At 41.8% G+C, this 27,274-nt stretch overlaps 2 protein-coding genes across 5 annotated transcripts in view; one reads left to right on the top strand and one right to left on the bottom strand.

Moving 5' to 3' along the window:
• The window catches only part of IQGAP2 (IQ motif containing GTPase activating protein 2), a 248,957-nt gene that overhangs the window by 157,165 nt on the left and 64,518 nt on the right, over window positions 1–27,274 (top strand). For all 4 annotated transcript variants that reach the window (XM_081132687.1, XM_081132688.1, XM_081132686.1 and 1 more), the window contains 3 exons: window positions 1,660–1,784; window positions 8,981–9,144; window positions 23,232–23,316. In XM_081132687.1, the coding sequence (XP_080988813.1) occupies window positions 1,660–1,784; window positions 8,981–9,144; window positions 23,232–23,316 (374 nt within the window). The remainder of the gene's footprint in view (window positions 1–1,659; window positions 1,785–8,980; window positions 9,145–23,231; window positions 23,317–27,274) is intronic.
• Window positions 12,954–19,640, bottom strand: F2RL2 (coagulation factor II thrombin receptor like 2). Its single transcript, XM_081132689.1, has 2 exons — window positions 19,458–19,640; window positions 12,954–15,120 (listed from the first exon to the last, which is right to left on the bottom strand). Exons 1-2 carry the CDS (start codon window positions 19,534–19,536, stop codon window positions 14,054–14,056), a joined length of 1,146 nt encoding a protein of 381 aa, XP_080988815.1. The 5' UTR covers window positions 19,537–19,640; the 3' UTR covers window positions 12,954–14,053.

The raw sequence follows: 27,274 nt of genomic DNA, 5'->3' as shown, positions 1-27,274 counted from the left end.
TTGTGGGGGGTTTTTCTGTGTTTATCCTTAAGCTCTCTCATTTTATTCCCTCTGGACCATCGTTTAGATGTTAAGCGTGTGAAATGCCCATAGGATTTTGCAGTCTTTGTTAGAATGGTCCTATCTATAAGGGATGCTAAGCAATACAAGTCACCAGTTATCCATATTGCTGTTATGGTCAGTATTCGGTATTACCAGTGACACAGCATCTTCGTAGGTTTGTAGCGCGTGGTAAGAGGAAACTCTCCCATGTGACAGGTGACCAGTTTCAGGCCCCATCTGGTGGTGCCTCATTCAGCCAGTTAATGACTCTTCACCACTGCTTCCTGTTTTGAATGTTTTTCTCTCAAGCCGCTGTCTGTGGAAGACACCTCAGTGTCACCTGGAGGCATGCAGAACCGTAAGAAAATGTCACGACAGGAAAACAGTTTTAGACTTAAAGTGATGTTAACTCTTTTAACCCCTGTTAGGAAATCCACAGGTGCTATGGTTGTAACATTGGTTCTATAATTTTTAAACAGGAAAATTATTGACAAATGAAAGTTTCATAGTGATATATCAAGATGGAATTTTCCCCCCCAAATTTTTCCAGACAAGAAAAATAATTGGAGTGATGGACCAAACTCTGTTTTCCAGAGGGCTCTGCAGAGTGGGGAGGGTCACGGGTCAGGAACCAGGTGTGAGAGTGCCGTGGCAGGGAGGGGACACGAGAGGTTTTTGAGTAGCTGCTGTTAACGTAAGAAATCATTCAAACCTGTGAAGAATTTGGGGGAGTTTATTTGAGCCAAACTGTCAATAGTTGCCGGGCAGCCAAAACCTCAGTGGACTGAGATAATGCTCCAGAGAATGGCAATTTCGCACTTTATTTTATACATTACAATCAAAAGAGGAGACCTGAGTGGGTTACGTGAAATTCACTGGTGGTAGATTAGGGAGGCGGGAGAAAGCAAAGCGGGGAAACCTCTGCAATTGGATACAAACTGAAATGATAGACACACTTCTTGTAGGTGTGTGCAGGATAGTTAACAGTCAACAGTTAACTCAATAACAATGAGGTGAGGAGGACTTTTAAGATATTCTGGTTCAACTCATGCACCACCTCTTCGAGCAAACATACAGTGAAGATGTGTGTTGTTTAGCAGGGTTTCTGGAACTGCAGTTACATTTTATTTGATTCCTCAATGTGCATATTAGATCTCAAGGTAGCCTAGCTCTGTTAGGGGTTATTTACAGCTCACACTTTGGGAGAAACAAGAGTAATAAAAAGAACCCCTGATGGAAGGGTTGAGAGCCATGGTCATTCCTGGCCAAGACATGCAAAAGGGAGGAAAATTAGTAATTAGGCAAAAAGCAAAATCACAGTTAAGAATATCTAAGTTTGTTTTTGTTTTGTATTGTTTTGCTTGAGTTAGTTACGAAGTTGGATTTTGAGGAACTTTCATTAAACAGCATTTGTTCATAAAGTATTTTTAAGAAAAAGAACACCATTAGTATAAACGAGCTTCCTGTATATTGGGGAAGCTGCAAGTGACAGTTTTTCTTGCCTTTCTCCTCTTTGTCTAACCTCATAACAACTACTTTTGGCCCCTTGTGTCAAATTTAAGATGAACAAAGAATGAATGTCTCTGATCAGTGTCATGATTGTTGTCTCCTCCACAGGTACGCAGATGAACTATTCTCCACTAAACTGGAGGTTTTGTCCCAAGGGCAAGAGACCTTAAGCTGGAATGAAATCCAGAATTGTATTGATATGGTTAATATTCAGATTCAAGAAGAGCAAGACCGTAAGTGTGGAACACTTTGCCTCTAGTATAATGGAAATAAGGTGTCTGGACAATCAATTCTCTAGATTAGGGCTACAAGTTTTTACTCATGGAGCCCTATGAAAGCACACTCCCCTTATATGTGTGTATGAATTTATATGTAAATTATATGCCTGTACTACTGTATCAACATATTATAAACATTACAAAGAATGCATAAAAGACATGAAAGGACAGACTGAAAATACGTATAAATAGGGGTGTGAAGAGAGCAGAGCGCCTAAAGAATGGCTCTTCTGTGTATAACACATCCTAAATAGAAACAGGGATGTGCAGAGAGCAGAGTGCCTGAAGAATGGCTCCTCTGTGTATAACACATCCAACAAGAACTTGGGTTTACTCCTCATAGGTGGCGGATGCTCTCGCCTTCCTGTGACATTACACCCTACATGAAAAAAAAATAGAGGTCCTAATGACTTTCATTTATTGATACTTCAGAGATGACTACTCTGCCTAACTCAGTTTTTTAGGCACTCAACTTTATTTTGACCTTTCATTTGGGCATTTTCCTGAAATACAACACATTCCTGCCCTAGGAATAGATTGGAACATAATCTGTTGCTTTATAATCAGAAGTCATGGTAACTTGTTGTGTTTCTTGAGATTATGAACTATCAGCTCGAAAGTGGACAATCCCAAGAAGATATGCCCTGAAACATGCTTTCTTGAGTGTCAGCTGCTTCCTTACCATTTCCCTTTTATGTATAAAAACAGCGAGGAATGAATGTGTAACTTTAGCAATCAATTATTCACTGCTTTTCTGTAGCATGAATTACCAAATTCAAGCTTTAAGCTCTTTTTCCATCATAAAACCTAACAGCCCTGGCCGGTGTGGCTCAGTTGGTTGGGTGTCGTCCCATGCACCCAAAGGTTGCTGGTTCGATTCCCGGTCAGGGCACATGCCTGGGTTGTGGGCTCGATCCCCAGTAGGGGATGTGCAGAAGGCAGCCGATCAGTGTTTCTCTCTCACACTCCCTCTCCCTTCTTCTCTAAAAATAAAAAATAAAAAAAAATAAAAATAAAAACAAACCAGCACTATCATCTTTGCTTTCTCTGAGCCTTTTGATTTGTCAGCAACATTGGATTAGGATTGCTAATGTTGTTGACCTCCCTTCCACCCTCTGGCTTTTACTTATTTTTCTAACTCACTCTGAGTTTGCTGCTAGTGTAGGCAGATCCTTCCCTCACACATTTAGGTGGTTTTGTTCTAGCGTGTTTTGGTAAGGTCTTAGGTCTGGTCTTCCAGTGCTCTAACTTTAGGATAGTAAAATTACCCTGGAGATAAATGAATGACTTTGTTAATCGCATTTCCAGTTTTCTTCTCTCTTTACTATTTCCTGTGAGCACTTGTACCCAACATTAAGGCAGGGTTTGTTTTCCTGTTAAACATCTCACTCTAGGCCCCAAGTAGAAAACAGCGTGCAGGCGTGCTGCCTTGGCTCCGTGCACGTGGGTGTATCGCCGCGACACTGACCCCTGGCACTCTCTTCCCTTTGTCCTCAGGTTGTGTACAAATGTGAATTTCCTCTTTTGCAGCCACAGCTTCCTGCTGCCGCTCTGCATTTCCTTTCAGTGAGGCATATAGGGTCCCTGTAATCAGATGGCTTACACACGGCCCACTAGCTCTCGCCTGGCACATTGGTTCGGGAGTTGGCGGTTCTTGCCAGATGTTAGTCAAGAGGGAAGCACTAACTTGATCAGATGTTCAGCATGTACTGGTGAGGGAAGAAACACTGGTGTTTGTGTCCTGTTACAAAGCTCAGTGCCCCAGCCCTCTGCCTTCCTGCCTTCCTCTTCGACACCACCCCCAGCTCCACACTTGGAGTCTCCTGCAGCAATGATTTGGGTGCTTTGGCTAATGCCACCCAAGAGTAGGACTCCTCTTTGGGTAGGCAAAGCAAAGAATCGTGTCTCATCTTTGTTTTCTAGCTTTTTCTCAATTCTTTCTTTTTTTTTCACTTAGACTTGGATGCTCTCTCTCTCTTTTTTAAAAAAATATATCTATTGATTTCAGAGAGAGCTAGAAACATCAATGATGAGAAGAGTCATTAGTCAGCTGCAGCCTGCAACCCGGGCATGTGCCCTGACCTGGAATCGAACCCTGATTGCCTGGATCCTAGGTCAACACTCAACTGCTGAGCCACGGCCAGCTGGGCTTGGATGCTCTCTTGATTTCTCACTGGAAAGTTCACTTTTCCCAGTAGAGCCATAGAGGAGCATTATTTTTTTTCTTTTCTTTTTTAATCCTCACTTGATATTTTTCCATTGCTTTTTAGACAGAGTAGAAGGGAGGGAGAGATAGACGGAGGGAGGGAGGGAGGGAGAGACGGAGGGAGAGACGGAGGGAGAGACGGAGGGGAAAGAGAGAGAAAGGTCAATGTGAGAGAGACACATGGATTTGGTCACCTCCCACACACACCCCGACCAGGGCAGGGGATCGAGCCTGTCCTGCAACCCAGGTATCTGCCCTTGTCCAGAATCAAACCCGGGTCCCTTCAGTCCTCCAGCTGACTCTGTAACCACTGTGCCAAACCAGCTAGGGTAGAGGAGCATTAATTTAACCATGTAGCCTAGGCAAGAAAGTTTTCTCCCTTTGAATCGCTTTTTACATTTAGTAGGTACCATTCTTTGTGGGTTACCTCCTCTGCTGCCTCAAATACACAGCCTCTGAGAGGATGCCCACTCTCTCATTGGACTAGAATGTTGTAGTCTCACACAGTGACTTCATGAAGTGGGCCATGAACTGAGGCTCAGCAGTCCTTGTTAAAATGGGATTTCCCCCTGACTTATAAACAGAGGGAGTGATGCAGATGCAGCCGGGGGGCTGCTGAGCAGGTCTTTCAGCTCCTGTGAGGTCATTTACTATGACCTCAGCAGCTTGGGTCTTAGCAACACAGCAAACAAAGCTTAAGCAGGGGATTTCAGTCGAGTCAGCGGGCATGCACTCATTCCGAGGTGAGCAGCCAATGGGAACACACATTTCTTACAGTTTTGTTAAAATTATATTTGGATGCAGTGCTTGAAAGTATTTAGAACAGTCTACCCAAGGTGGGTGTCTAGAGAATGAAATTAAGTATTCTGTGCTCTCCAGTTTATAACTCCTGCAGGGTAAAATGATAACACCTTCCCTGTCCAGCTGGTCACTTGGTTGGAGCATCGTCCTGTGCACCACAGTGTCACAGGTTCAGTTCCTGTCAGGGCAACACCTGGGTTGCAGGTTGATCCCCGGTTGGGGCGCATATGGAAGGCAACCAATCGATGCTTTTCTCTCTCTCTCTCTCTCTCTCTCTCTCTCTCTCTCTCTCTCTCTCTCTCCCTCCCTCCCTCTCTCCCCCTCTCCCTCCCTTTCTCCCTTCCTCTCTCTATAAAGTCAATAAAACCATATCCTCGGGTGAGTATTTTAAAGAGCATAATACCGTGTGTGTAGATAGTACTTAGACTTTCTGGAGTCTTCCAGTGTTTTGAAATAATGTAACTTTCATGTTAGAGAAAAACTTTGACTTTTTCCTCAAACATATTCAAGTACTATAATCAGGAATAATTTCTAGTCACTTTAGGTTCCTCCCCCCACAGATGACTCGTTCAGCAAGGTGGTGTTTATGGAGTCATCTATTTGAGAGACACTTCGCTAAATATTTTACCTTAATTTCAATAGCAAGATGCAGCTACTTTTTAAAAATTAATAGTACTTATTCTATTTCATAGCATATCACATTTTTAAAGTGACTTGTGATTGTTTTTTTATGAAAAATAACTGGTAAAATGAGAAGTAATAACTTTGGCTTTAAGAATGTTTATTTTCTGAGCTTACTGCTTGTTAGTTTGTTTTTAGCAGTTCTTGTCCATCAGCACTAAGCTGGGAAGCAAAAGCCCCCATCAGTATGTTTGTATGTGTGTACAATGTTTACATACGTATATTCATGTATATACACATATTTGTTCATGTGCTATAGTTTTTTGACTGACTGATAGTTTATTCTTAATAATAAGGGGGCATTGAGTCGTGACCTCCACATGGATCCCTTTTGCTAGAGTTTCAAAATCTTTTCAGATTCTATAGCTTGGCTTCTGTGCTTTCCATTCCTGGACCTGATAGTCTGTGTCCTAAGATCCTGGGATGTGTAGAGATGGTAGAAGGCTAAACTGGTGGATATAGTTATTCTTCCTTTGGTACCTCCATGATTTAGGGCTCCGGGTATTATCTTACCAGGTGGTATTACAGAAACAAATCATGACATTAAATAGCCGTACTTGACCGTTAAAAATATCCCAAAACATGCATGACTATGTTAATTTTTATGGAGCTTTCCTATACTTCCCAGAAACGTGGGTATTTTAACTAAAATAAAATTTCAAATTGTGTTTTTCACTTATACTAGCCACACTTTAATTGCTTGGTAGTTACATGTGGCTAATGGCTACTGTATTGGAAAGCCCAGAAACAGAACATTTCCTTCACCACAGAATATTCCACTGGACATCGTTGCAGTATATTCATGTGGAAATTCACTCTACTAACACTGCAGAGAATTGTTTGCTTTTTAAACTCTCTTGTTTTGGCATCTTTTACAGAGTGGTGAAGTAGAGTTATCTAAACAATAGAATGTATATCCAAATATTTTTGCATTTCAGTTTTTTTCCTATATGTCTCTACGTTAAATTCTTCCAGCTCTTGTATTCTGTGGTTCCATTATCCAATATCTAAGTGAAGGTTGCATCAGAAATTAGCATCCATACTGTTACTTGTATGTAAAATTATTCCCCCCCTTTTTCATTCTTTTTTTTTTTAAATTCTCACCTGAGGATATTTTTTCCATTGCTTTTCAGAGAGAGTGGGCGGGCGGGGGGGGGCAGGAGACATCGATTGTTGCCTCCCGCACATGCCCTGACCAGAGCCAGGGATCGAGCCTGCAACTGAGATACATGCCCTTGGCTGGAATCGAACCTGGGACTCTTCAGTCTGCAGGCTGAGGCTCTAACCACTGAGCAAATCTGCTAGGGTGTTATTCCCCTTTTTATAGCAGCTCCATTGAGATATAATTCATATGCTGTAAAATTTACCTTTCTATTATCTTTTATGGAGGTTTTATGTATTTAAAGGTTGTCCAACAGTTATAAGACTGCTGTTCAGTTAGCCTTCAGATGGTTATTCAGGTTGATTTTTCTGTACTTTAGCTGCAGCTCTGATATGGTGCTGGGAGGTGGCAAGTGTCAACTTCCACCTACTTCGCCGCCGTCTTGCTATCTCACCACTGTCTAAATTCATAACATTTTCATCACCCCAAGAAAGAAACTGCATGTCCATTAGCATCACTCCTATTTCCCCCCCCTCCCATCCCCTGTCAACCACTCACCTGCTTTGTTTCTATGGATTTTCCTGTTCTTGACATTTCATATAAATAGAATCGTGTAACGTGGCCTTTTGGTCTGGCTTGTTTCACTTAGCGTAGTGTTTTCAAGGTTCATCCGTGTCGTGTTGCGTTTCAGTATACTTCACATTCCTCTCTAGGTTAAATAATATCTCATTCTGTGGGTAGACATTTTGTTTATTTGCTCATCAGTTGATGGGTATTTGGGTTGTTTCTGCTCTTAGCTATTACGAACATTCCTTCTGTAAACATGCGTGTGTAAGCCTTTGTGTGCACATATGGCTTTAGTTCCCTTGAGTACACACCGAGAAGTGGAACTGTTGGATCACATGGTAATCTGCGTTTAATATTTTAAGGACCAAGCTGAGTGTGCCACTTTCCATCTCCAGCAATGTGTGTTCCAGTTTCCCTGCATCCTCAAGCACTTGTTACTGTTTGTCTTTTTTGTTATAGCCACCCTAGTGCGTATGAAGTGGTATCTCATTGGGATTAGGATTTGCATTTTCCTAAAAACTGATGATATTGAGCATCTTTTCATGTGCTTATTAGCTATTCATATACCTCCTTTGAAGAAGTGTCTAATCAAGTCCTTTACCCATTTTAAATTGGGTTTTCTTTTTGACTTTTGAATAGAGGAGTTACTTACATATTTGGCCTACTTGCATACAAGGTATACAAGTCCTTTATTAAGGACTTCCAAGCATTTTCTCCCATTGTGTAGGTTGTCTTCATTTTCTTTGACAGTGTCCTTTGAAGCGCAAAGGTTTAATTTTTATAGCATCTCACATATTTAATTTTTTTCCCTGTTGTTTGTGGTTTTGGTTTCATAGCTAAAAAGCAGCGCCTAATCCAAAGCCACGAAGACTTAACTCCTATATTTTCTTCCAAGAGTTTTATAGTTCATGCTTTTACTTCTATGTCTGTGATCCATTAGAGTTAATTTTTGTGCACAGAGTGATATAAGGAATTCAACTTCATTCTGATGCATGTGGATATCCCGTTTTCCCCATGCCATTTGTTATAAACACTATAATTTACCTGTTGAATTGTCTTGGCATCCTTGTCAAAAATCAATTGAGCATAACTGTGAAGGTTTATTTCTGAATTTTAAACTCTATTCCATTGATCTGTATATCTGTCATTATGCTAGTACAGTGCAGTATTAACTGTAGCTTTGCAGTAAATTTCAAAATTAGGACGAGTCCTTCAACTTTGTTCTTCTTTTTCCAATATTGCATTTTTTATTCTTGATCTCTTGCATTTCCATATGAGTTTTAGAATCAGCTTGGCAATGTCTATTTAAAAGAAATGGGCATCTGGGATTTTGTTAGGGGTTACACTGAATCTGTAAGTCTGAGGAGTATTTCCATCTGAACAATATTAAGTCTTTAGATCCATGAATGTTAGATGATTTTTCCATTTAAGTCATCTTTAATTTTTTCAATGCTATTTCATAATTTGTAGTGTACATACCATATGCGTCTTTTGTTAAATTTATTCCTATTCATTCTTTTTGTAATTATAGTGTATTTGTAATTGGAATTTATTATATGTGGATTTTTTTCCCCTTAGTGTTGTTTCAGATTGCACATTGCAAATGTATAGGGATACAACTGATTTTTGTACATTGATCTTATCTCTTGCAGCCTTAGCTATACTTGATATTGGCTCTTACAGTTTTTTTGTATGTGGGTTTCCCACCTCCCTTTCTAACTCAATCTGCAGTTACTGATTCTAGAGAACTTATAAAGTACTGTGACTGAAAAGGAAACTTTCTTCATTTTCCAGGAATTGTGGCTGTGGGGTGCATCAATGACGCTATTGACGAAGGGGATCCTTTAAAGACACTAGAAAGTCTGCAGTTACCTACAGCTAAGATTAAAAATGTGGACCCAGACTATGCCCAGCACTACCAGGATGTTTTATACCATGCGAAATCACAGAAACTGATGGTAAGTCTCAGTAAGTTTGGTTTTTTTACATTTATAGATGGGGTGAGGGAAAAAGCAGAAGGGAGGATTTTTGTTTTTTACACCCAGTTTTTCCTAAAGCTTATGAGCCTCTTGTTCCAGCAACTGCCTGTGAGTCAGGACGGAAGTAATAAGGCTGTCATTTTCCTGGTGTCAAACATTAAGGGGAAGCCGGCTCCACAGCTGATTACTGCTTCTACTCTTTTACTAAAAATTCAGTTGTGAGGGAGTTTTTGTTCAGAGTCCAAGTCACTGGATATTTTCTGAGCATATACTGTGTGCACAGTGCGGTATGTAGCATCTGGAAAGGGGAAGGGGGGCCCAAGGAACACGATACCATTTGAATGTTCTCTGTCCTGATCTTCATGCTTAAAAATGTATTGAGGCAATAGGCATTCTCTTACACAGTAGTTAAATAATAGTAGAGATAGGTAAGTGGCAAAGTGTCAAAAGGGGGAGTGCACCAGTGATTCGGAGATGGTTGGGATTGTTGCAGATTAGAATCCTGAGAACAGTGGGAGCTGAGCCTGAGAGGTAAGGAAGAGTTGGTTCCATGGGTGGAAAGCAAGACGATGTCGGCAGGGACCAGCATGGTTTTTTCTGGGCATAGGAGGGACTGACCTGGCCAGTGTCCCATAAAAAACAGAGGGTTTTTTCTGGCTGGGGAGCTTGTACTGATAATTCTGAGGAGTCCAGCAGGTACTGGCCACTATTAGAAGGGCACTGGGCTGAATGATGAGCCTTGTATGACCTGTCACCTGAGAAAGGGAGTGATGCTACCTGGGACCTAGCCACTCAGAGCTTTCATGTCCCCAGGTGCTAGCCAAAGCCAAGAGGTGAGCGTGTCCGCTATATGGGTCCTTAGAACCCAGGAACCACCTCATCTGAGACAGGGAACACATCATTGGTTAGAGCAGACATATTGATCAGCTGGTATATTCTCACATAATCCTCATAACAGCTCTATGAACTATCATTAGTATCATTAGCATCTTACAGATAATGAAGCTAAGACCAAGTTATCCAAAGTAGTTATTTCTGAAACTATGCCCCATCTGTGTGACGCAGAAACATATAATTGTGCATTAAGGCAGATGGGAAAGTATGTTTATTGCAGCACTGTTTGTAAAAGCAGAGGACCAAAAACTACTGAGCGTCCAGCAGGAGGGGCTGGTTAAGTTGCAGTGCATCTTACGGTGAAATACATCCAACAGATGTATGTGAAGTGTGTGTGTGCTTCCATGTACACACACATGGGATGTAAACCCACGTATATGTATGCTTATGTGTGCATAAAATATTTCTGAAAAGAAGGTGCCATCTGGAGGGTAACTAGATAGGTGTGAGACTTCTTTTTTCTCTGTTTTTGTACCATTTGGATTTTTAAAGTTTTTACAGGGTGCGTATATTACTTAATGTTTCTAAATTTGACTTTGCCAAAAATTAGCTAGGGATTTTAGTCAAGACACTAAAATTCTGCAGGCTTCAGTTTATGCATGTGTAAAATGAGAATAATAGTACTTATCTTGCAGGATTATAAGATAATGCCCTGACCACAGCCACATGGGGTTTGTCCTTGAGGTGAGCCTGATTCCACAAGCATTTCATAGGCAGGCAGCGGAGGCCCCTCCAGAGCATTCCCTTGTAAGGGTTCTAGATCATGACGGAACTCCGGAGCACCTCCCCAGGGCACCCAGGGCCTCCCCTGAGCGATCACGAGGTGCCAGCGCTATGTTGCGCCCCTTCCTCAGTAAAAGCAGTAACTAGAGCATTAAATATGAGCCTAGGGAACCAGGTTCTAGCTCAGGCATTAAAGTGCTTCTGGCCCTTAAAATTAGGGGCTTGAACTCTATTGGCAACAGCTAACAGATTTAAAACAATTACAAGCAGTGAATCTGATTTGGTTAAATTCCTATTTTTAAACAGTTTTCTTTCTCTGCCAATTAGTTTTGAAACTTTCTTTTCTCAACCTTATCTCTTTCCCTGGGGGGGCGAGGAGGAACTGGTTCTGTTCATTTGGTGGGGTCTCTGTATTTCTTTTTTAACCTCTGCTGTTTTGATAGCTAGAATTTTCCAGTTGTGTTTTATGGTGGTATTTCTGTGCCTTGCCTTCCCAAGGTCCAACCGTGGAAAATAATAGAGGAAAATTAGTACTGGTATTGTCAGTATAAAATAAAGCTTGTAAAGTATACAGTGTTAAAGGTGTCTGTGATAGCATCTTCAAAGAATGGCTGCTGGGTTTTATCAAAGATTGAGGACAGGGATGTAAATTAGTGAGGATTCTTAGCTCTTGTTAATAGTATTTCAAGTATAACCTTGTGTAGGCACCAAATTCCTTTTGTCTCTGGGGAAAGTCTGGGTAATGGGCATGTTGGCATACACTTAGCAAAGAACATACTTTGTTCACTGGAGGCAGTGAATTTTGAGATTTTTAAATTGAAGGTTTTGCTTGAGAACATATGAATTATACCCTCCACCAAAAATTCTGTTTTGCTCCGTGTAATTTACTGCGTAAAAATTAAGTGTGCTTTTAACGAGTGAATGCTGTTGCATATTTGCATAAAACTGTATTACAGTTGATGGCTTTATTTGCAAAAACCAGTTCTATCCATTTAGGTTTTTGTCATCTTGAAACTTATTTTAGATTTGTTTTTCTTGCTTGCTTTATAGTATTTACCTGATTTTTATTCTTCACATAACCACACATGTGCTTTAAGGGTTTTCATGGGCCTGTTGTATGTGTGTGTTTTTTAACCTATGTCCAATGAAATAGGAAACTGCACATTCAAAAATATGCATTTAAGTGTTTTTATTGTTTTGATGATCACTAGAGTATATCAGTCAATGCACATTCTCACAGACTTGAAAATTCATGTTAGCCATCTTTCATGCCCTTAACCACTAACATCCTACCTTCTGTCTAATCCCTAACCTAAGGGCAATATAGTCATTTACCTACAGGACGATACTCAGCATTTTTAACAAAATATCATTTTCCCATTAAAAATTATGTAAATTTAAGGAACAAAAATAATGGAGGCATTTTAAACTTCTAAATAACTTTGAGTATATTCATAGCTTAGTTTCCTTTTTTTCTTTTTTTTTTTACATGTCCAACCAAAAATGACGTTGCCCCATGTCATACCGAATACCTTGCTTTCTCAGTTGAAATGTAATGGACTTTCATGGTGTTGAGATGCTTTGGGATTTTATTCTTTCATTCATTCAGCAACATGATATGTAAAGTGTGAAGCTGGGCCCCACAGACCCTGAAAAAACTTGGGCCTGGAGTTGCTACAAAAGCACCAAGAAGGGACAGAACACACCCCTTCCCTACTATACATGGTGCTTAAGTGTTTATGGGATTGATATTTGTATATAAATGGTGTGTGTGTGTGTGTGTGTGTGTGTGTGTGTACCATAATAAAAATACAGTAAAATGTTTTGAAATTTCAGGCTAGAAAAATAAATGTCTAGCTTGAGAATCAGAGAAGAATGGTCCTTTGAGGGCTTCAAGAGATGGAAAGAATTAAGGCAAACATGTTAGAAATAGTTTTCTGGTTAGAGGCAGAGGCAAAAAGAGGAGAAATCACAGCAAAGCAAGAAGCTTGACTAGTTGTCTACATCACAGGCAGGGTTTATTGGGAAGTAAAATTAGAAAGTTAGCCCTGAATGCCAAACTAAAGATTTATAATTTATTCCAAAACAGTGGAGAGTCCATGGAGGTTTTTGAACTGGTTTATTTTATTTTATTTTATTTTATTATTTTATTTTATTTTATTTTATATTTTGTATTGGTTTCGAGTATACAGTGGAGTGGTTAGACAATCATATTTTACATAGTGTTCCCCTTGATATTTCAGCTCCCTAACCAGTACCTACATAGTTATCACAATATTATTGACTATATTTCCAGTGCTGTACTTTACATCCCCATGAACATTCTGTAACCACCAACTTATGGTTCTTAGTCCCTTCACCTCTTTCACCCAGTGCCCTAATCCCACCTCCCTTCTGGTAACCACCAATTCTCTCTCTGTATCTATGAGTCTGTTTCAATTTTGTTTGTTTATTTTGTTCTTTAGATTCCACATATAAGTGAAATAATATGGTATTTGTTTTTCTCTGACTTCTTTCTCTGAGTATAATACCCTCTAGATCCATGCTGTCTCAAATGGTAAGATTTCATTCTTTTTTATGGCAAGGAATATTCCATTGTATATATGCGCCACAGCTTTTTTATCCACTCATCTATTGAGGGACACTTGGGTTGCTTTCCTAGCTTGGTTATCGTAAATAACGCTGTAGTGAGCTGGGGGGTTTGAGTGAGGTATTTAAACTGATCTTTGAGGAATAAAAATCTGGCAGTGGCCCTGTGAAGTGGAGGTTAGACTGACGGTGAAGAAAATGGTTAGAAGGCAAAGATGGGACTAAGATCATGGATCCTAGTGAGAAATATTACAGAGATCGAATCAGCTAATCAGGTAGCCACCAGCATGAAAGTGGAAGGAGGCAGAAGAATAAAAAATGGCCAGGCATGAAAAATTAGCTTCTCCCCCTGCTGTGTCGTTGTCCCTTGTCCCATTCTCCTTCAAGTCATCTAGAGTAGAAAGCTCATAGAAGTGGGAAACATGGAGATATAAAGAGCTTGAAGTACCAGCCTGGCAAATGTGTCAGTTGCCATAAAGAGAGTGCTGATCTCTTTTCTCCTGCATCGATGTTCTTAAAATACTGATAGTGTTTTATTTTAAATGCTAGTGCTTTTGTAATGTTTTATTTGGAAGTACTATGTCCTAGGAGCTCCAAAATGGAGCTAAAGAGTAGAGCTGCTTGTACTTACACGCACGTTATCCCAGGAATGTATGTTTTCACAAATAGCTTTCATTGATCTCTAAGGTGATTTCACTATTGTAAGGTAAGCTGTGGAGTGATCCGTGATTTTTGACATGAGAAAATAAAGGAATGGATCTAAGCAGCTATTCAGACTCCCAAGGCACAGAGCTATGAGATAGACAAAGTACAAGCCGTCGGTGTTGTAGTGGTAGTTGGCTTGGTGAACAATAAGTATAATGTTGCTTGGAGCAAAGCAAATGGTAAAAATCCCAAGAATGAGGAAACTCGCCTTCACATAGCGCAGCCACCTCTGGTCATATGCACTGAGCGTCCGAATGATGGCCGCGTAGCAGTAGGTAATGACCGCAAATGGAATTAAGAACCCAAAGAACGCCAAGGAGATGAAGTAGTAGAGTTGGAAGCGAGATGAAGACTCGCATGTGTTGTGGACGTCATGGCAGGTGGTGATGTCCCTGTGGACAAGATAGTACTCCTGCTTCAGGATGAAGAATGGCAGCATGTATAAGAAAACCGTTGCCCACACCGACCCACACGTTACCAAGGCGTAGGTGCGCTTGGGCAGCCCCCGGTAGGTAAAAGGGTGGACGATGGCCAGGTAGCGGCTGATGCTGAGGCAGGCGAGGATCAGAATGGAGCAGTACATGTTGCCATAAAAGATGACCGTGGTGGCCTGGCACATGAGCTCTCCAAATACCCAGTTGTTGCCATTGAGATGGTAAGCTATTTTAAAGGGCAGTGTGGCACAGAAAAGAAAGTCTGCAATGGCCAGGTTGATATAGAAGATGGTCGTACAGCTGGGTCTGGTCCTGAAGCAGAGCATCCACAAGGCCACTGCGTTGGCTGGCACACCTACTGCAAACACCAGGATGTAGATGGCGGGTATCAGCTTGGTACTTACGGAGCTGCTCAGATACCCCATGGTAGCATTATTCACGTGGAGATTTGAAACGCTTTCTTCAGGACACTTACTTTTTATAGTTGTGCTTCCTGTCCAGCCTTCTATGGCAGAAAAGGGGATCTCTTCAAAAGAACTGGGGGGAGCTCCACGAAAGGTCTTAATAGGGAACGTTGGCTCTGCCAAGTTGTCTGCATCGTTTCCCATACCTGTAATTGAAAAGAAGTATTAACGTGATATTTTGCTAAGCCATATCTATGCTTCAGAAGACAATAAAACTGAATGTATTATACTACACAATTTCTGTAGTTGTAAAATTTAGGAGCATTTTTATTTTTTAAAAATCGGTATAGATCAGGCAATCAAAGGCATATCATATGCCCCAGCACCATCCTAGCCAACACAGGAGCAAAGAGTAGATGACAACTCCTTGCATGTAAGGAATTTATAATATTGTTGCAGGAAGCACAATAGCACATCAGACCATTACAGGCCAATGCCATATTAACCATAAACTGTATAGGCATTCAGACAATAGTTGACAGATTTAGGTAAAATGTCAAGGAAAAGATGAATGTAAGCAAAGATAAGTGAGGCTCAAAAAGAGATGGAATTTAATAGAGGGATAAGATTCTGGTAGATGATGAACGGACAGAGTCACAGTGTGGCCTGTCAGGGCATCTAGGAATGTCAGATAAGTTAATTCAACAAATGTTTATTGCCTGTTTTATTGCGTAACGTTTTAAATAAACTCTGTCCCTGTCTTCAACTCTCAAGACGAGTGGAAAAGTTACACAAAAATGCACTGTGTTATGCCAGTAAAGTTCATCTGAGAGATGAAGTTGAAAAATTAGGTTACAGCCAAATCTCTGGAGGGCCCCTAAACTGTCCTAAGGAGTCATGTGCCCATTGATAGATGCTAGAATTATACACATAAAAAATTACATACAGAGGGATGACCGCTGTGGGAGACAGCAACGTGGTGCCCCAAAGATTCTACCTGCTAATGCCTAGAGCCTGTGAATGAGCTACCTCACATGGCAGAAGGGACTTTGCAGATGAGATTAAGGGTCTTGAGATGGGGAGAGTATCCTGGATTGTCCGGGAGCACAGTATAACCAGAAGAGCTCCTGTAATAGGGAGGCAGGAGGGTCAAAGTCAGAGAGAAAGACATTGGAAGACGCTATATTGCTGGCTTTGAAGATGGAAGAAGGAGCCATGAACCAAGGAATGAAAGCAGCTTCTAGAAAAAGATTCTCTAGGGCCTCCAGACTGAACACACCTACTATCACCTTGACTTTAGGACTTGTGACCTCTACAAATATAAGATAATAAATGTTTTCTTTTTAAACCACTAATTTATGGTGATTTGTTATAGCAGCAATAGGAAACTAATGTTACCGTGATTTGACTTGTGTTTAAGATGACCTTGGTGACAGTGTGGAGAATGGACTGAAAAGATAAGAAATTGGAGGCAAGGGGGGCTGATTTGGAGCCTTTGGTAATCATTTAAACTCAGGATGGTGAGTTATAGAACTAGAGCAATGGCAGTGGAAAGGGGAAGATGAACACATGAGACTGTGATGGAGGCTCAGAGGGACTTGGCATCTACCTGGCTGTGGAGGTGGTGTGGGAAAGGCAGGAGGCAAAAGTGACTTGGGCATTTCTATTCTAGATGCCTTGAGAAGGACCATGGTCCAGAGGACAGGGGACAGCGCAGGAGGAGTTAAGATCTCAGTTTTGAGTATTCCTGAGTTTGAGTTGCTGCTGGGGTATTAGAGTGTAAAATGTCCCAGGGCAGGTTAGAAGGCATAGGTGTGGAGTCCTATGAGAGGTATGGACTCCTTAGTTTGCGTAGGGGCTGTAGTTTAATTTAGTAGGAGAGGTTGAACAGCCCTAGGGAGAGATGTGAGGGGAGAAAACATCCAAAGGCAGACTTTTTAGGGGAAATTTCAGATTTTAAGGGGAGAGGAGACAAAGGAAGAAAAATCAGAAGATGAAATTGATATGATCTGAGAAGTTGGAAATGGGGGGGAAAATGTATAGAGACAGGACTGTATACTATAGGTTTGGCATTGCGTGTCATGTTGGTATTAATAATCCTAATTCTTGAAAGAGCAGTTAAAAAACAAAATAAACCTCGGTGCTCAGACCTGTTTCTCATTATATATTTTTTCCATAAATTAATCTTTGACATGTATGGAAAGTAGATTCCCTCAAATTTCTACTTTAAGATGAACTTTTATGCTAAATTTAAACTTCATACCTATCCATTTAAAACGCTGTTCTCTGCCAGCTCCTTTTCCTGTGACCTCTGAATTCCTACGTGTTGAATGCCTGAGGTTAGTGTTTAGTCACCTGATTCCCATTCAAAGCCAGTTTCTCTTCCTGTTTTCACCTCTGGTTCGCCCCAGGTGAAGTTGAAGCCTCCCTCCTAACCCTGAGATTGCACAAACAGAATTCAGTGTGTCGCAAAAAGGGAGAGTTTTGCCTGAACAAACGGGCAGGGAGGTGCTCGGGTGTATTTAGTGGAAGAGAGATTAAAGAAACGAAAGAAAAATCTGGGAAATGGCAGTAGTTTGTGCCTGTGCTGAGAGGTGAACTGTGAGGCACGTTGAGGCATGTGATATGACACGAGTTTAGCCACACAAATCCTGTTGCTCAGTTTTGCTTTTGGAAAATTCTTGTACTTGACATCCCCCAAGTAGAAATGCTTTTCCAGATAAGCACGAAGCTGGAAAACGGTGGCTGAAGAACATGCTGTATGAGTTGTTTCCCTTCAGGATCTGATAAGAGAGCTATTGAAACCACGGGCTTGTCAGTTTTCTGAACATTCCTGTGACTGAGCAGGACATCATGCCAAAAAACATGCTGAACACTGACTCCGAAATAGTCCTGATTCTGTTTTCCATGAGATTTCCAGCTGATCTGATTCAGCTTGGACAAGTCTTTTATGTGGTTTTCCTTAAGAATAGTATTCACTGTAAAATGTTTTAAATTGATTTTAGAGAGAAATTGATTTGTTTACTTATTTATGCATTTGTTGGCTGATTCTTACATGTGCCCTGACTGGGGATCGAACCCGAAACCTCGGTGTATCAGGACAACGCTCCAACCAACTGAGCTACCGGTCAGGGCCAAATTTTATTTATTTTTTTATGAAATTCTTTATACAGGTTTCCATTTAGCATAATGATTCTAAAATATTTTCCAACCCTCAAAAAGGCCTTAAGGAGGCCCTGGTCAAGAGAGAGAGGGCTTGAGCCACGTCACACTTCTCCGCACCCTGTGGAAGACAGCAGAGTCGCTGCCTTCCACTCATCACCTTGGGATTCTTCCCCCCTTTTGCCTCCTCTGAACCCCACCAGCAACTTGAAGGAACCACCTCCACACGCCGCATTTTCTTACTATTCCTCTGCATTTTGGCTCATCCATTCTCAGAAATAGCATTCACTGAATCCTGTTCATAAGTCCCACATGTGCTACCGTCCCCTGGTTCTCTTAGCGCTCTCCTACAGCCTCCTCAGTGATTCCCCTGTGAATTTTAGCAGAGACTTAGAGGTTTTTGTTTAATTTTGGTTTTTCCCCTCCTTGTTCCTCTGCCCGGCTCTCCTGCTCCTAACAATGTTGACTGGAGCATGACCTAATGGTAGGACTTTAGATGCAGATCTGTCCCAAACTGGTTAACTTTGGAGCAAGCAGGAAGCTGCAGACTAACGCTGTGTTGAGTGAACTAGGAAAACATTAAGAGTTGAATAATAGTATTTGGGAGATTTCATTTCTAAAATTTAAAAGTCATAGATGAGGGTAGGGAGAACTAACTCCCTGGTACCATTGAAAGTCAAAAGGATATTTTATTAAGAAACACTAATTTATTAGCATTGTTGATTATCGAAAGCAGACCACTCGGTCTCTGTGAGAATGCTCGTTTCCCCCTTATGCCCCACAGAAGACAGAAACAGAGGATTTTTAAAATCTTTTTAAAAAGTGCTATCTTTGCCCAGCCGGGCGTGGCTCAGTGGTTGAGCATCGACTTAGGATCCAGGCGATCAGGGTTCGACTCCCGGTCAGGGCACATGCCCGGGTTGCGGGCTAGGCAGCCAATCAGTGACTCTCTCATCATTGATGTTTCTATCTCTCTCTCTCCCCCTCCTTTCTTCTCTTTGAAATCAATAAAGATAACTTTAAAAAATAAAATAAAATAAAATAAATAAAAAGTGCTATCTTTGCTGAATCAGAGGAAATGCTCAGAAAATCAAAAACCTCTCGCAAAGAAAATGGACTCTTGAATTAACTGTAGAGATCTAAAATCTCGATGATGCCACACATTTTTTAACAGAAGTAGAGAACACTTAAGTCTTTGACAGGGTTTGAACAGAGTGAACGAACTGTAGCTGTTCACTTCCATCATGCCACCTTTTAACAACCACGGTCAAACTCTGTCTTTTGGGGTGCAGTTTGTGTGAAACAAAAAGAAAAGTAGATTCAGTTGACTCTCATAACACAAACCCGCACCCCCATCGGACCCCGTAAGGAAAGAGCTTACCGCTTTGACAAAAAGTGGGCGACAGAAGCATGGCTCCAGCAGCTGCAAGGATGAGGGCTTTCATTTTGATGACCCGCATCCCGTTTCCCAAACGTCATCACATAGATAAAACTAGGGAGCACGGCTTCGCCCCAGGCCCGCGCGCTGGCAGCAGCCGGGAGCCTGTCCTCTCTGTAGAGCTGTGTGTGCCCTGCGAGCAGGAAGCTCGCCCAGGCCTCTCCGGGAAGAGGTGTGACAGCACTCACGCCGCAGTGTGCATGACTCAGACGAGCCTCGGAGCCTCTGCGTGATCCCCGGGAGAGTCACTTAACTCCTTCCCACCCCACTAGTCCTTTCTGGATAGGCGCTGTGAGTGCTCCCACTGCTCGTGTGCGTGGAAAGAACGCAGACGGGGTGCAGTCCTTTACAGAGGCAAGCTGAAGACACATGCTGGCCGGCAGCTAGCTTAGGCTCTGTCCCGTATCTCATTTTATGCATTTTAGAAATGGGGTTCCTGAGTGCGGTTTCTACTTAATAATTAGTGACCAGAGATTATCCTTTTCTTTACCCTCCCAGCTATTTCACGTCTGAACTCTTACACTCATCACAGAATTACGAATTACGTAAGTTATGGAAAGCAACATTTTTATGGAGTTAAAACTGAGTAAGCGCTTGATTACTCTGAAAATTCTTCATCCATGTCACATTGGCCTTAGTGTGTCGTCAGTGCTTGGCCAGAACTTTTGCCATAGTTCATCATATTCTGAGCCATTCAATAGGGTTAAAAAATGGGGGGGAGGAGCATGTCAAACAACACTATTTGATTAAACTAAAAACATAATACAGCATGGATGTTGGTGAGCAAGTCTACAATAAGCTTTTTTAAAAATTGTGGTAAAGTATACGTAACATAAAGTTTACCATCTTGACCGTTATTTAAGTGTTAACACATTATTAACACAGCTCAGTAGTGTGAAGTATATTCACATTGCTGTGTAACATACAAGCTTTTATGAGTAGTTATATTCTGGAGAATGTGATTTAATATGTAGAAAAAATACTGCCTTATAACAGATTTTCCTATAATTAACAAAACTTAAGGTTAAATGCTAAGCCAGACAACCCAACAGCCTGTTGCCTATGAAATGCAGCAAGAATCAGAAAATACAAATTTCACATGAGACTTAATTAAAGGCTTGAGGGATAAGCTAGGAAGGAACTGATCTGTGCAAACTTTTCACATCTTGATTAAATTTCACCACACCAAGTTTTTATAATCAAAAGTCAGCCTTGCCCCTGCTGGTTTGGCTCAGTGGTTAGAGCGTGGGCCTGCGGACTAAAGCGTCCTGGGCTGGATTCCGGCGAGGGCACATACCTTAGTTGCAGGCTTGATGCCTGGCCCTGGTCTGGGTGCTTTTGGGAGGAAGCCAGTCGATGTGTATCTCTCACATTGATGTTTCTCTCTGCCCACCTCCCTGCCTTCCATGGAAAAATATCCTCAGGTGAGAACAGACAAACAAAATGAAAGGTCAGTCTTTAGTACTTCAACTACACAGCATATGATAACACACACTGAAATAGAATGCTATTTTATTGTAGAAATAATAACCAAAAAAACACAAAATATTAGAGAGTACTTTTTTGTTTAAAATTTTCTAGGAGTCACCTAACTTCAGGAATTTATGACTTGATTTGCAGATGGTCTAGTTTCTGTTCCCTTAATCCATTTGTAACTCATATGTTGAACCTGGCTGTTTAGCTGGAGGTAGAATCGTGACCATCCTGTAAATAAAATATTTCCAGTCTTCTAGAGAGCAATTGAAAAGGGGATGTTACATTGGTGGGGTTTGGTTTTTACTCCTGGTTTTCCTTTTAACTCTAGCAGCCTTTATTTCAAAGAATCATGATTTAAACTGTTGACTTGAATTCCTTTTATTTGCAAACTCTCTTCTGTTTAGCTTTTAAAACAAATAGTATCATCTTTGACGTGGGATGATAGCATGACCTTTGACATGTAACTTCCTTTTCATCTGGTTAAAAGTTTGTGTGGTGTGTCTGTTACAGTGATAAGTGTGGAGGAATTTGGTAAATACCCACAAAAAAACTGAGAGCTTCATTTTTAGTTATGCCTTGTGGGTGCAAGTTCTCTTTGGTCTTAGAAAAAAAAAAAAAGTTCTCATTCCCCTATTTGTCCCTCCTCTAGCCTTCAACTTACCATCTTAATTCCTGTTTGAATCTTCCCCATTCTTCCTGCCAAGAAATGGAGTCTTACTCAGGGCCGATGGTTCCCATATGGCTGATCTAGCTAGAGATGATTGGAGAGGCAGGCGCCAAGCCTTCCACAGTGGGCTCCCTTGCCCGGATGTTGCAGGATTGAAATAGAAGAGTTTGTTGCATTCTCAGAGCCCTGTCCACATCCACGATCTGTGTTAGTGTCAGGGAAGCAGATCGAAGGCTGCCAGAGCAGCTGGTGAACATCATTTCTCCCTCCTGCTTCCCGTTTGTCTTGGGTCCTAACTGATGAAGCTGGTTCTCCAGGGCTCCCACGAGCTACCTTCTCTTCATCACAGTTTTGCTTTCGGATTTTAGTGCATGGCACTTATTTCTACACATAGGCAGAGGTTCCCATTTTTTAAAATGGAATGTCTCGTGTTCCACAAAAATACTTAATTTCTGCTGATAAAAACATTTACTTGCAATCTGGGACAAGTTTATGTAAAATGCAGTTGCTGTCTGCAGTCCCTGTTAATTATATACCCCAGCGCTGCATTTGTAGCAAGAGCATAAGATCATCCCAAAGGTAAAAAGATGCTAAAGAGAATTCAGTACCTTTTATTGCTGCTATCACTTCCTTTCTGAAACTATTCTTAACTTAATCTTTTCTCCTCCTGTAACTCAACCCCCCTACTTACTTTAAGTTAATCCCATCTTGGCTCTTTCCAGATTGTGTTTCTACAGCTGATGCCCTAATCACTGTGTATTATAATTATTTTTTTATGTATCTGTCTCTTCTACTAAACTGTTAGCTCCTTGAGGGCAATCACTATGTTTTTGTTTGATTTTTTTTTTAATGTTTTTTATTTTTGTCTCTGTATCTGATCAATGTTGGTGTCATTGTGTTTGCCTTGAATTTAAAGTATCCCATGGTGCTCTGGGCCACCTTGGGAACCACAGTTACTGACTGGAGGAGAGAGGATTTGGCAAGGGTAGCCAGAGAAGTCTTTTTTGGAGGAGGAGGTGGCAGTTGAGTTAAGACCCGAATGAAAAGAAAGAATCACAGTCAGGTAGCTGGGGCAGAATGTTGTGATCTGAGGGAGGCTGGTTGAAGGTCTGGAACAGGGAATAGAAGAGTATGAGGTAAAGCCAGATCATTAGATCCCCACGGTCCATGGGAAGGGAGTTTTGTTTTTCCCCAACTTCAGGGGAAAGACTTTGGAAGAGTTTACACCAAGGAGTGGTGTAAGGAGATGCCCATTTTGAAGAGATTATCTGGTTCTCCGTGGAAGACCACTGTGAAGAGGGCAAACCTGAAAACAACAAAAGCAAATAGGAGACCAGGGCACCTGTTCAGTTGAGAGATGCTGTTGGGCTGGACTAAAGGGGTGGCAGGCGAGAAGGGAGAAGTGGCTGTATTGGGGGTCTGTTTCATTAGTATCTTGTAGAGTGTATGGCAGAACTTGCTAGTTGCTAAATAAGAGCTTGTGGGAATTATTAAAAATGGTTCCTTAAAAGTAGTTATTAATTCTGTTTCGTCATCATTCACTGTTCTTTCTTTTATTCTATGACATACCCCAGGACCCTGCTTCTAAAATCCTTTGGCTGGATGAGATTCAGCAAGCCGTCTATGAGGCCAACATGGACAAGGACAAAGCAAAGCAGTGTAAGCCCTCTCCTTCTCTTGCTGTCCCAACTTGCCTTGCTTGTATCTGGTTACGCTTCTAATTTTCATTTTTATTCATAATTTTTTAAAAATATGTAATTTTTAATTTCTGAAAAGATTTGGACTCTCCTGTCGATTTGAGTTCTTGAATGCATATTTATACGATAGGATTCGTTGGTTGCACTGTTTTCAATGACAGGGTGTTGTCTCCAGCAAAATCTGAGAATGTGGCCAATTAAAACCCAGAAAGCAAAAAATGGTTTCTAAACTCTCAAATGTATAGCTTAATCAAGTCCTTTTTAATCTTAATCCTTAGAAAAGTAGCCGATTTTGCTTAACAAATATTAAGCAAAATATCCTCTCTTTCATGTCTTTCATAGTTGGGGTTTTTCAGAGAAAAAACTACATAAATATTTTTCTCTGGGAAAAAACAGAACTACAAAGATAGATAGATGATAGATCTGTTTCTCTGGAAAGTATATATTTTGTATATATACATCTATCTATACTACCCATACATACATGGAGAGAGAAAGAGGGAGATTTATTTTTAGGAATTGTCTCATGCAATTAGGGAGAGGCTGGCAAGTCCAAAATATGTAGGGAGGCTGGCAGAGGCAGCATTTAATCACCGAAAGACAAGTGGAAGTAATTATTACAATGGACAGCAGAGTCAAAGCAGTCATCAGAGCAGTCTCACTCACAGAAACCTATGGAATTGGCTAATCGAGCATGGTGCTCCTAGAAGTGAAATAGACAGTCTACTAAATTCTTACTTATACAAGCTAAAGAAGAGTTCTAGGTCAAGGGAATAGAAGTATAACTTGAATTGTAGAAACAGAAAGTCGTGGCCCCCTAGTCAATTCCCAGCCTTGAGCCAGTTTACAGACCAGAACCCCTTGAGAAAAGGGAAGGCGGGGTCCCAGTGAAAAAGCACTCTGCTACACTAACACATTTTTATACTGCTCATCTTTCTCCCAGGCTTTCCTCCAAGAGATCTGTGGTCTTTTGGCATGGTGATTGTGCTGGGGGAAAGAACATAATTAGACTTTTCAGGGATTACTGAACCCTGGCTTAGAAGTGATGCTAATTCCAGGAGACCTAAAATGTCACTGTAGTGCAACCAGTCAGAGTAACGGCTTGTGGAGGCCAGGTGATCAGTGGACTTTCAGCTTAGGTACGTCTCACAGTGAACCCAGTGGATCCCCAAACCCGTCCTGGGATTTTTTTCCCCAGGTGCAGATGCATAATTGGAATAGACACACTCAGCAACTGGCAGAATCCCCACATCGGCTCAAATGAGAACTTTTTTTTTTTTATGGTAAGCCTCTGTTTTCATAGAGGAATAGTATGAAAATTCACATGGCAATCTAAAATAGCTTCAAGATAGAGACAACAAGGTGGTGATGTAGGTAACCATATTCCCGCCACCTCCCACAACCGTATCAAAATTACAACCAAAATACAGGACAACCATCGCTCAGAGCCTAGTGAAACAACTGCACAGAGCCCTACAACAAGAGAACTGAAGAAGCATCGAGACCGGTAGGAGGGGCGGAGATGCGGGCAGATTGGGGCTGAATCAGAGATGAGGTCAGGGACCCACCCCCGGTGCCGTGGTTTAAACCCAGGAGGGACATCTTGGCAGTGGAGGTTTCTTGGAGGAGTGAGGGGTCCCAGCCCCACATCGCTCCCGCAGCCCAGGGCTCCAGGGCCGGGAAGAGAAGTCTCCAAACAAACCTTCAGGCTGTAAAAACCAGCAGGGATTGTGGCTGAGGGTCGTGGAGGCTGCCTGAGTCCCAGGAAGCTCCTCTTAAAGGGCCCATGCACGGACTCACTCAGATGCGCTCCCTCTGAGCCCCAGCCCTGGGCAGCAGCTTGAAAGGAACCTGGGACATTTAGGGAGAAACTAACCTGCCTGGAATCAGGGCGAGAGGTGGAGGGGCAGCTTTCTCCCAGACAAAAGGGCTGGCAGAGGCTATGGCTCGTTTTTACAAGCCCTTCTGGCACAGAGCTGGTAGGCTGGTGCCTTCTCTGAATGTCCTGCACCTGACTCACACTTTTCACCCCACCCTGGTGATTCCCGGAGGCCCCACCCCTCCCTGCTTGCAAGCTCATCCAAGCCATTTCCAGTGGCTTCTCTGTGCAAGTGGCCTTTCCAGCCTCATGCTTAGGAATTTCCTAAAATCTCTCAAACAAGCAGCAGCTAGCCTCAGCATGCCCCATACCTCTCAGTAAGTGGCCCCAGGCTTGGGACTAGCAGCAGCCTGCATTGGTTCATAGCTTGGCCTCTCCTGGACACCTCCAAGCCCCTCACAGGTAGTAGCCATTTACTGTTTGCTGTGTAGTTCATGCTGGGTGGCCCTGGGCAGGGCACACACAGAGACTGACTTTTCACATCCCAGGAGGCCCCAGAGGCAGTCCACCCGGTGGTCAGCTTCAACCATGCTAGATTACAACCCTACCATATCCACGAGTGACACACTCAAGGGGCGGACTCAGTGAACACCAAAGCCCCACTGAAGTAAATCCTGCTCCATAGGGGTATCTCCAGCACAGCAGCTCTTTGGCTATAGCTGGTCCTCTGCCTATTGGCCTGGGGGTCAGTTCCTCCCAGTGATGCCAGTAGGAACCAAAGCTCAACTACAACAGGACAGTGCACACAGCCCACACAGGGGATCACCTAGAAGGCCCAGCTCAGGTGACTGGGGAGACCTGAGCCACTGGACCCTGCAGGACACTTACTACACAAAGCCACTCTACAAATTCCAGGAGACATGGCAGCTCTACCTAATACAAAGACACAAACACCAGGAAGCAGCCAAAATGCAGAGTCAAAGAAACATGTCACAAAGGAAAGAACAGAAGAAATCTCTAGAAAAGGAACTAAGTGAAATAGAGCCAAGCAAGGTACTAGATACAGAGTTCAAAATAATAGTTATAAGGATGCTCAAGGATCTTAGTAAGACTATCAAGGAAACTAGTGATGACGTATCGGCAATGACGTAATAAAGTACCAGTCAAAAATGAAGGCTACAGGAATTGAAATGAAGAATAATTTACAGGGAATCAACAGTAGAGTAGAGGACACTGAGAATCAAATCAGCAATTTGGAACATGAGGAAGCCAAAAACACCCAACCAGAAGAGCAAAAAGAAAAAAGAATCCAGAAATATGAAGATAGTATAAGGAGTCTCTGGGGCAACATCAAGCGGCCCAACATTTGCATTATGGGGGTGTCAGAAAGAGAAGAAAGAGAGCAAGAAGTTGAAAACCTATTTGAAAAAATAATTACAGAAAATTTCCCTTACCTGGTGAAAGAAATAGACTTAAAGTCCAGGAAGCACAGAGAGTCCCAAACAAGATGAACCCAAAGAGGCCCACAGCAAGACACATCATAATTAAAATGGCAAAGGTTAAAGACAAAGAGAGAACCTTAAAAGCAGCAAGAGAAAAGCAGTTAGTTACCTACATGGGAGCACCATATAACTGTCAGCTGATTTCTCAACAGAAACCTTGCAGGCCAGAAGGGAGTGGCAGGAAATATTCAAAGTGATGAAAAGCAAGAACCTACAACCAAGATGACTCTACCCAGTAAAGCTATCATTTAGAACTGAAGGTCAGATAAAGAGCTTCACAGATAAAAAACTAAAGTTCATTACCACCAAACCAGTATTACATGAAATGTTGAAGGATCTTCTTTAATAAAGAACTAATGAACAAAAGAATCTGACAAAATAGACCCAGAGATATTGACGCATGCAATGGACAGTCATATCTCAGAGAGAAGAGGGAAGGGGGTGGGAGGTGGGAAGAGATTAACCAAAGAAGTTATATGTGTATGTGCATAATCCATGGACACAGACAATAATGGGGTGAAGGCCTGGGGAAGGGGTGGAATTGAGGTGAAGGAGATCGGGGTGGGGAATGGGATACCTGTAATACTTTCAACAATAAA

Source organism: Miniopterus schreibersii (genome assembly GCF_964146895.1).
Source record: "Miniopterus schreibersii genome assembly, chromosome: 3".
NCBI lineage: Eukaryota > Metazoa > Chordata > Mammalia > Chiroptera > Miniopteridae > Miniopterus > Miniopterus schreibersii.
The sequence above is the reverse complement of the archived record's forward strand: the minus strand, read 5'-3'. Positions and strand labels throughout refer to the sequence as shown.